We start from the raw sequence: 10094 nt of genomic DNA on the forward strand, positions 1-10094 counted from the left end.
CAGATGTCCTAGTGTGAGGACTTAGTCGTGAGGCCAACGCATCTATGCGGTAGCTTGAAGGGGTTGGGCGGAATCGAGAGACGCAACACAAGACAAGGATTTAGACAGCTTCGGGCCCCGGGAAACATCATCCGGTAATAGCCCTACATGCTGTTTGTGGCTAGGTCTCATTATGATCATGAGAGAGTCGCCGGTAAGCCGGCTCTTTGTGTCTAGCCCTAGAGATTGTTTCTTGTTGCTTGTCCCTCTTCGGGGAGCCCTGCCCCTCCTTATATAAGTTAGAGGGGCGGGTTACATGCGGAGTCCTAGTAGGACTAGGACTAGTCTATCTTTTCTTACAAGTTGAATACAAGTCCGGGTCTTGCTTCCTCGTAAAGGAAATATTCGTCATCCCTTTCTCCTTAAGCCAGCCCACCAGAGTATAAGCCAGCCTGCTGGGCCTTGGGCCTTGTCATCCGTCTGATCCGCCCGCCGGGTCTCCAGTGAGTCACAATGTCCAGGCGGGTTACCTGTGAATCGCCATGTTCGGGCGGATCACCAGTGAGTCGCCAAGCTCCAGCCAGGTCTCTGGTGAGTCGCCAAGTCTGGCCAGGTCTCTGGTGAGTCACCAAGTCTGGCTGGGTCATACCGCGGGGTATATCCCCGACAGATGTGGTGTAATACCCTACTCCAGTGTGGTGTGGTGGATTGCCTCTTGGTCTAAGGAAGAACTAGTATAGGGGAAGAATAGCCTCCTGAGGAGAGGTGCTCTTGTGCTCGGTGAGCTAGTGTGGTGGCTGGTGATCCGAATGATCCGTCCAAGATTAGTTGCCTCCTGTGGTAGTGGCTAGTCCTATTTATAGAGGCCCTGATCCTCTTCCCAAATGCTAGGCGGGAAGGAATGCCACAACGACCAATTTTGAAGGGAGACAACTAGTACAAGTTATCCTGACTAAAGGTGGTCTTCGCCTGCCAAAGGCTCTGGTGGTGACGCCGTCTTGGGCTCCACGGTGACCTCCGTCCTGCCGTCCTGCTGGTCTTGGTCTCGTTGCACCGATATGAAAACCTTTGCCTGATGCCTCGGGACTCCTCGCCTGCGCTTGCCTCTTTAGCACCAAAAAGGAAACAAGGACACTGCGCGCGCTGGCGCCCGCCTGGCCCCGGTCGTCATGGCTTACGTCACGGGAACCTTGCGAGGTGCCCCTTGCCTTGATCTCTCCGCCCCTCGCGAGCCAGCCTGATGAGGCCGCCCCCGAGGAGGTCTTGCGTCGTCCGCCTCGCGAGGCTTGGCCCCTCGCGAGGGTCTTGAGTGTTTGCTGGTGAAGATGGGCCGTACAGGGCTGCTGGTGGAGCCACGCCGTGGGCCACAGGCAGGCAAGTCTGGGGACTCCCGTTCCCAGGACGCCGACAAAAATATTGCTTGTTTTCAGATCTCTATGAATTATCATCAGTCTTGAATCTTGATGGAGATAGAGTAGCCCCTAGCCACTCCTTTTATTATATTGAATCATGTCGGCCAGTGAAGCATTGACTTCTTTTTAGAATCTGCAATAATGTATGGGATTATGATTTCAGATGTGGCATCAACTGATTTTTGACTGATTAATTTGTGATCAGAACATACTTAAAAGGAAGGTGTCAAGGCTTTTGTTTGGTAGATACTCATAAATAAGTAGCTTTTCATCACCCTGCACACAATAACAGACAAGCCTTACAAGGTTCTTGTGTTGCAGTTTAGCAATCACAACTACTTCATTACTGAACTCTATTGCCCCCTGCCCAGAACCTCTACTCAGCCTTTTCACAGCAACTTCTTTGTTGCCATGTAAGAGCCCTTGCATTATAGCAGCAGGAAGAAAATTAAGGTTACAAAATACTATGGTTCAGTTTTGAATCACAGAAAATTTCCATATTTCGGTGCAATTAAGGAGACACTGTAGAGTTTATGTTTACCTTGTAAACTTTGCCAAAGCCGCCTTTTCCGAGTAAATTGGACATGGAGAAGTTGTTTGTTGCAGCGACTATTTCCTCAAAGCTAATAAATGGAAGTTCATGAGTTTCCTCTCCGAGTCCATCACTAAAGCGCAAGTCCCCCATTATCAGTCTCCTTGGTCTTCCTTTTTTGTCATGTTTGCCTAAGAGAAATATCATCTTTGTTGTCTTAAAAGGGCCACAATATGTGTCTTCCAAACTGCTTCAAAAATTAAATCAATGGACTACCTTTAAACTTGCGGAACCATACAAGGCATGCCAATAGAAGTATCAGCAATACACTTGCTGAAATTGCTGGTATAACTTTTATTACGATGCTCTTTCGCCCTTTGCCTGAAAAGGAACGATGCTATGAGGTTTAATATATTGCAAAACTTTACTTTAATAGTGTTATCTAAGTATCACAAGTAACCTAGTTAATTGCATCAGGAATGTTTTAGATGTGTACTTGGGCTCACTACCTGTACCATCATTTTGACATATTAATGCGTTGACATATATACATAGTACAAACACGAACAAAATGGCAACATCATGGAGATAGCACATATACTCGAATAGTTTGAATACTGAAAGCATAGATTTTCGGTTTAGCATGTTAGGATTCTGAGAACTAATGCCCTCTAGTGATTTTGCTGCCTGTAGTGGTGGAGCCAAAGTTAAAGCAGCAAGTTGTCATGCTCTGCTTCTTATGTTACACGCAAATTCTTAACTGAAACATTCATGGACATAAACAAGAGCAATAGAAAGAGGAATGTACTTGACAAGGCAGTAAGCCGGAGATACAGGTTCTCATTGCCGACGGCGCCACCCTTCTCCACGTCAATCAGCTCCCCGGTCCACAGCAGGCACCTTGTTGCATCCCCATCAATGTTGCTGGTGCTTAGATTAGCATAAGCATACGCTACACATGAGCAATTTTTGCTGCACTCAACTGCACAGTCATCATAGCTTTTATTCCACAGGCGTACAAATTTGTCTGGCACCTTCATTGCTGGCAAGGTCAAGAAACTGTCCTCTCCACCACACTGCAGTTCTTCCTTTCGCCAACAACCATGAGAAAAATTGCCTCTAACCCACTCTGTTTTGTTACTAGGGTCAAATCCATCAAGGCACTTGCATGTGGGAATTGCCTCTGTGTTGTCGCAGTAGCCATATGCACCACAGTATCCATAGAGACTACACCGGTAAGCTGGCGACGATGGTATAGCAGGGGTCCAATCTGTCAAGCTGGTATTCCATCTCCATAGCGTGGTCTTTCCGGAGTAGTCAACCTTGTAAATTATCCTGGAGGAGCCATCTGATAGTCCAAATGTTGCATAGGCCTCACCATCGGTGCCCTTGTTAACTGTCAAATACATGAGTGGACTAACGGTCTGGAGGCCCACGTTGGAGGATACATATCCGTTCCACACAGTGGCACGGAAGTATGGCACTGACCCATCCCAGACGAAGAACTGTAGGGGAGTGTCAAGGTCGTTCCCACCAGAGAACCTGCCTGTTGAAGGGTCTTCAGGGCCCTTCCAAGAGATCATCCGCCATGGTGGGTGTGTCTTGTGGGTCGTCCGCATGGGCATGCCAGGAAGGACGGTGTCGCTTGGGTTTTCAAAGCTCTGCCATAACATGGCACCATCTGATGATAAGACTACCAAATTACCGTTGTTGAGAAGTTTGGCTGAAGAGTTGCTGCCAGCAATTATGTTTGACATCCAAAGTATGTGGCGGCCATTGGTTTCAGACAACACAAGCCTGGAGTTGTTGGTCATACCAAGCACCGCGGATGAAGCATCAGTGATCGGATTATCGCGGTTGGCAACCCAGACGACGGTGTGCAATGGGATATCGTTGAACCATATGCCAACATACATATTTTTAGTTGAGTTTGAGGGGGTAAAGAAGCCCAAGGCGAACGAACCTTGGTCCGAGGTGAGAGTTTTTCCAGGAGTGAGACCCATGCCAGGGACAAGCACGCTGTCAGGTGCGCAGAGACGCACTGAACTGAAGGGCCAAGGAATCAGGAGCATGATGATGAACAAGTGGAGGGAAGGCAGATGCATGCTTACAGCAGGATCAGAGAAGGGGATAAGATTGGGTGGAGAAGATTGAGGAAAATTCAGTTTACTACGAAAACTAACCTTGCAGTTGAAATAGGTGAACCACTGTTCCATTTCCTTCTTTGTCAATAGTTAAGATAGACAGTGAAGTGTGAACGGAGGGATACTTGTGGAATGGATCCTGATGCATCACTATCTATCAGCCTATCAACTTGAGAGTGGTAAATGCCAGGAAGGTGACTAGGTGACAGTAAGACAAAGAAAGCAGAGACTAGCAAAATGATACTTCTTCCGTTTCGATATAGAAGGCTCACGCATATTTTTAGATCATCAACTTGATCAACAAAAAATGAGTTGCATGCTGCAAAAGATGAGTTACACGTGCATATTGTCAGAGGACACTACTAATGGTCAGACCTCCCGCAATGGAAATGAGAGAACACTACTAATTTGCACATTTACCACTTATAATTTACACATCTACCTCTGCAAATAACGTTTAATATGAAACATGTTTCAGTTAGTACACTGTCCAAGATCAGAGGTTATGGATGCCTGCCAGAGGATGAATCAGATTGCATGATGCCAAATACTACATGATTCACCTACTACTGAAAACATCATCGGATAAAATCAAGAGAAAGTTACTCAGAACCGTGAAAGAGAAAACTAATAGCTCTAATATTCAGGGGAGCAACAAGGTACATATGATCCTAAGGGAATATTGTGCAAACACACACATCATGATGTATAATCAACAGAATTTGATTTTAATTAATATAGTTATTTGTCGACATCATCTTAATGCCTTTTCTAATTATCTGGCAGCTGGCCGGAATAAAGGCCTACGAATAGTATTCCGCTTTAATCATCTCATCTCTGCTACCTTTGTCCACAGAATCACTATGGAAGCCAAGGTGTAGATTCAGATGAGCTGATTATGTTATGTATCTCTGATGTTTTTTTTTTCATTTTAGTTCCTTTTGTGACGTTGCCTCCAATAAGATATGAGGAACTATAACTTGAGCTGCTCTAGATGAATATTCAAGGCCACGCACTGATAAACCAGTGTTGAAGTCAAAACCTGGACATTTCCTCCTATCATTTCATTAACAAATATCTAACCGGTGTTTTCTCACTGTTTACCTTCCTTCTTTCCCACTCATGTAGTTGTCTTATTTTGCATCCTGCTAAATCTTACTCTTTTGTCTTTTCACTATCAGAACTATGCTTTTGGTAGAAAAAATCACATTTGACTTCAACTTGGGGTTTCAAGGTGTTGTACCTTCGATAACCATGATGCCCGCTACAAGATGAATGGAGTCCATGCTGAGTCTGCATACAACCCATGAGGCAATGAAGTTCAGAAAAGAGATCTAACTAAAACTTGACATTTTTATCATACATGATGAGCAGTTAATAAAAAAAACTATATGAGTGGGAAAGTATCCCATGTCATGGCATAGACAACTATAGCTCAGTTGCACAGCTATGGCAGAATTAGAAATCGACATTTAACGATCCAAAAAAAAAAGATAAACATGACCAAAATTACCAATAACAAAAGATAGTATTATTCGAACTGAGTTAAACACGAGGTTTCAGACTCTGTAGTTAATTGGTTGGTTTCAGATTCTGCAGCAAACCATGGCGATGCTCCACTCCGTGGGCCACCACATCGTGAGAAGCAGATCAGCGTGGGGAGAGAACCACCACGCATTTTTTTCAAGGAAACCACACGCTGATAAAATCTAACACACAGGATGAACGGTTGACTTGAATTCATCGAAGTTCAGAAGCAGATCAGTGTAGCTCTGCTTGTAGCGGTTACAGAACCAGACGAGTACTGAATCCTGCATCGTGGGCACTTAACTACACTGAATCAATGCATACACTGACACAAAAAAAAATTGCAGTACACGAATTCGAATGAACAAAATATACCTTGCTCCTGCTCTGGATTTCAATTGATGCCTTTCGATGGCGAGATGCCCGAGGAATGAGGTCCTGAGGTCGGGGCCCGGAGGAATGAGCGCCGGCGCTCCGCCGGTAGGGTTCAGAACTGAAGGCTGGCACTGGACTGGGGGAATGGGCTGGCCTCGGCTGCATCCATCATCAGTGGGCCAGTGGAAGGCTTCAGCCCAGGCCTAGGTTTGGCCCAGCCCGTTTAAGCCCAGTTCAACTTCAATCCACGAGACGAGAGAGCAAAACCTACCTCCCACTCCCCTCAACGCCGCCGTCACTCACTCCTCTTGCTGGACGCCGGCGGCGACCATGGCAGATCCTCCCCACCGCAGCCTCCCGGACGAGATCACCATCTGGGAGATCCTCGTCCGGCTGCCCCCCAAATCGCTCCTCCGCTGCCGCGCCGTCTGCCGCGCGTGGCGCAGCGCCACCTCCGCCCGCCGCTTCCTCCTCGCCCACCACGCCCTCCAGCCCACCCTCCCCCTCCTCTACGGCTTCAACTTCGTCGGCGACGAGGTCCAGTCCCTCGACATCATCCCCTTCCACCAGCGGGCAGGCGCCGGCCAGCTCCAGCTCCGGCCCGTCGCGCGGCTTGAGCAAGACTCCGACTTCCACCATCTGGAGGCCTGCTGCGACGGCCTCCTCGTCTTCTCCTTCCGCAACACCAGCGTCCGCGACTGGCGCTTCGCCGTCTGCAACCCCGCTACTCGCCAGTACGCTCCCCTCCCCCTGGCTTATGGCTCCGGCGTCGAGTACTCGCTCCTGGGGATGTACCCGCACATCCCCACCGGCGACTACCGGCTGTTGATGTACCGGGCCTCAGCATTGATGCATGGTGAACTGGTACCTGCCGCCGCTCAAGACGGCTCCTACATCTTCACTTTAGGCTCCGGCCAGCCGCCGAGGCACATAGGGTTCCTCGATGCGGAGGTGCTGACATATACCTTTGGATCTCTCCTGTTTCGTGGTAGCCTGCATTGGCGCCCACCAGGCAACATGATAATGGTGTTCGACACCACGACTGAGTTGTTCCGGCAGATGCGCGCTCCGGTTGTTCTTGGCCATGCTAAGTTGTTTCAGATGGATGAAATGCTTGGCATGTCCGGCTTTAATGATGGGGGGACAACCATTGATATCTGGATGGCGCAGGACTACGAGAGAGGGGTCTGGGCCTGCAAATACCGGGTAGAGTTCTCGGTTGCAGACCTCACTCTGCGGTTTGGAAAGTTTGACGGAAGTTCTTGGGTGGTAGCCGTGCCTTGGGATGGTGACGTGCTCCTACTGGTCAATTTTGGTGAGTGGCTACTTCATGTTGACATTGGTGGCAAGTTGGTTGCTACTTTCCATCGCAAAGGCCTCGGTCCTGCAAATCTTCAGCTCAAGCAAACTCTTGTTCAACATACCTTCTTTCCGACACTTGAGGGTTATGTTGCCAACTCTGCGCCTTTCATCTGACGGATGTTATATCAAGTGGTGATTCTATCTAGCCCAACTGTCAGTATCCTCATGAGCTGCAGTGTGTATCAGTTCGGTCCACTATGAGCCTGCTAGTTTCATTTTCATGCATAGACAAGTTATGATCAAGAAGCTTGACTATTTCATAGTTATGTTTATATTTCTCTGAATATTCTTCTGGGCTGAAGTGGCTGCCGTAAGTCTTGATGCTAAAGTTGCAAGTCTCTGTTTACTTAAGTGAAGAATTAACTTCTCCTTTTATCAAGGTCCTCTTTTTATAGATTACCAGTGCTCTTCTTAATACTAAATAATTAGCAAATGTATATTTGATTTATGTTTGTCTGTTTTGTTTTAGCTGACAAGAAATGAGGCAGATTATCCTGTTTTAATTATAGTCATTTTTTCAATGAAATGTTGTGCTGCAGTTCATTTCTTTTTCATGATTCCATTGCATTTGGTTAGGTATTGAGACATACTGTTTTAATTCTTCCTTTACGTTGTATCATTTGGAGTTATATTTATCACTTCACTTTATCTGTGACCATTTTAAGGAACCAATGATTCATGTGATGTTTGATCTTAACATAAGCTTGAGAAATGGAACCTTTATATTGATAAGTAGTAGAAAGGTTCTCGTGGTCAGATTCTAGATTGTGCTCCACTTTAAATTCTGTAAGTGTCAGCCATGTTCTTTTGTCCTGTGATTGGCGCAATGCGTATGAATTGGGTCCACTATGAGCCGGCTAGTTTCCTTTTATGTACTGACCGTGTAATAGTTGCATGAAATTTATACTTGTGAAAAACTGTGAATATCCATTTGGGCTGAAGCTGTTTTGGCCAGCTTTTGAAATGGTTACCATTGATCTGTCTTGTGGCTCGGTTTTCCTTTGAACTGAAGAATTGACTTGGTTTTTAATCGAGATTTTCTTCTTTCAGTCTTTCTTAAAGGTCATCAGTGGTTTCATTATACTAAATATTTAGCCAATATACACTGGTTTCCTGTTTCCATGTTTTGTTCTAGCTGATGATCAAACGGCCTAGTTGTTAGTAATTTAGTATCCTCATGAGTCATGAGCTGCTATATAAAGTTTGAGCCTGTGGGCTTCTGTCGATGCATATAAAGCTGTGATCAGGAAGCTCTTGTAAGAAGTATTGGTTTAAACAGAAAAGTTGGCTGATGATACCAATCTGTGGTAATGCTAAGTTTGATTGATCAAGTTACTGCCAAAAAGTCATTGCAATGTTGTTGGTACTGTGAAGAATACTTGTCAGAATAATTTGGTTGGTAGGAACATACGGAGTAATAATTAGTCAGGCATCCATGGTCTACTCTTTCCTGAAATGGCCTTGCCCTCACATTATCATGCATGTTCCAATCTTGGGAGAAAAAGTAAATTTGGTGGGTGGATACAACCAGGATTGCTATCATGGATTCATGGGTGCTCTTATTTCATGTCTCAGGTATCATGTGAATCATGGATATGGTGAAGAGTTGGTGTTCACAGTTAGGAGTACTTGTTTGCTGATCTGTGCTTATTTGACAAAAAAAAAACTCCTTCCAGTTTGTTTATTCCGAGATCATTACGAGTTAAGAGCTGATGCACATTTAAGTCAACAAAATTCGAAGGAGAATTAAGGTTTGACAGTTGCAAAAATCCTTCGTAAAAAAGCTGGATTTGTAGCTGTTGATTAATTCATCACTGAAAGAAATATATTTATTCACATACACTAGAAAGCTTACGAGCAATGCATTTATTGTCTTTATCTTTTCATATTTGCTCTGTGATCACTATCAGTAATACATTTAACACTGCTCTACCTGAGAACATCCACTTTATTGTTTTCTTCAGCCAACAAGACACATCATACGCTGCTGTTGTCGCTGACCAGGCACCCTGTGCATTCTAGATGCGTTTCTTTGTTCCTGCATGCAGCAAGAAGAAACAGGTGATGGGGAACAAGAAAAAATGTTAGAAGTTTATCGCTGGAGCCTACCTTGCAGCCGGTATGTTCAAAATTCAGACTGCATGACGATGAACGTATAACAACAGCAAGATCCCACTAGCCCTGAGCAAGCATATCTTCAAAGCCATGGATCGCCTATTTTTTGAGCGACATGTGTGTAGAAAATAGGTATGTAGTCAATATAGAAAATAGGTATGTAGTCAATACTGAGCTGCGGCTCCGACGACGGTCACCAGGGGGATGATACCTCAGGCAGCAATACAATAGTAAACTGACAAGCAGAATTCGGGCAGAGTTGGTGTACCACTGTGTGATTAAAGTCTGGGATAGGACTGTCATTGTCTCCGACCAACACCAGGAAGCTCTTCTGCTGGTGGCGCGCGCATGCTCGGCATAGGCCGATTTCTTGAATTAAAGAATTGACTTTGCCTTTTATCGAGGTCTTCTTTTTATTCTGGAGTGATTATCTAGTTTTGTTCTAGCTGATGATTAAATGTGGCAGATTATCCTCTCAATTCGGTCACTTGCTAGTTTCACCTGATTGTAAGAAGTGCTTGGAGGACTACCCGTTACATTGAATGGAATGATTGCATTATAGTCCACTTTTTTCAGTAAAATGTTCTGTTGCAATTCATTCAATCTAGTTCGGTGCTGAAATGATATAATGTAATTCCTTTTTCTGTT

General features: G+C 45.4%; 2 protein-coding genes across 2 annotated transcripts; one reads left to right on the forward strand and one right to left on the reverse strand.

Moving 5' to 3' along the window:
• Nucleotides 1–1190: 1190 nt before the first annotated feature.
• Nucleotides 1191–4648, reverse strand: LOC123080666 (S-locus-specific glycoprotein S13). The gene is made up of 5 exons (XM_044503600.1): nucleotides 2732–4648; nucleotides 2200–2304; nucleotides 1933–2114; nucleotides 1604–1667; nucleotides 1191–1524 (listed from the first exon to the last, which is right to left on the reverse strand). Exons 1-5 carry the CDS (start codon nucleotides 4137–4139, stop codon nucleotides 1487–1489), a joined length of 1797 nt encoding a protein of 598 aa, XP_044359535.1. The 5' UTR covers nucleotides 4140–4648; the 3' UTR covers nucleotides 1191–1486.
• A 1593-nt stretch (nucleotides 4649–6241) lies between these two features.
• Nucleotides 6242–9860, forward strand: LOC123080667 (F-box protein At5g49610). Its single transcript, XM_044503601.1, has one exon. The coding sequence runs from the start codon at nucleotides 6300–6302 to the stop codon at nucleotides 7443–7445; it is 1146 nt and encodes a 381-aa protein (XP_044359536.1). The 5' UTR covers nucleotides 6242–6299; the 3' UTR covers nucleotides 7446–9860.
• The last annotated feature ends 234 nt before the right edge of the window (nucleotides 9861–10094 follow it).

This window comes from Triticum aestivum, chromosome 3D (genome assembly GCF_018294505.1).
Source record: "Triticum aestivum cultivar Chinese Spring chromosome 3D, IWGSC CS RefSeq v2.1, whole genome shotgun sequence".
NCBI classification, from domain to species: Eukaryota; Viridiplantae; Streptophyta; class Magnoliopsida; order Poales; family Poaceae; genus Triticum; species Triticum aestivum.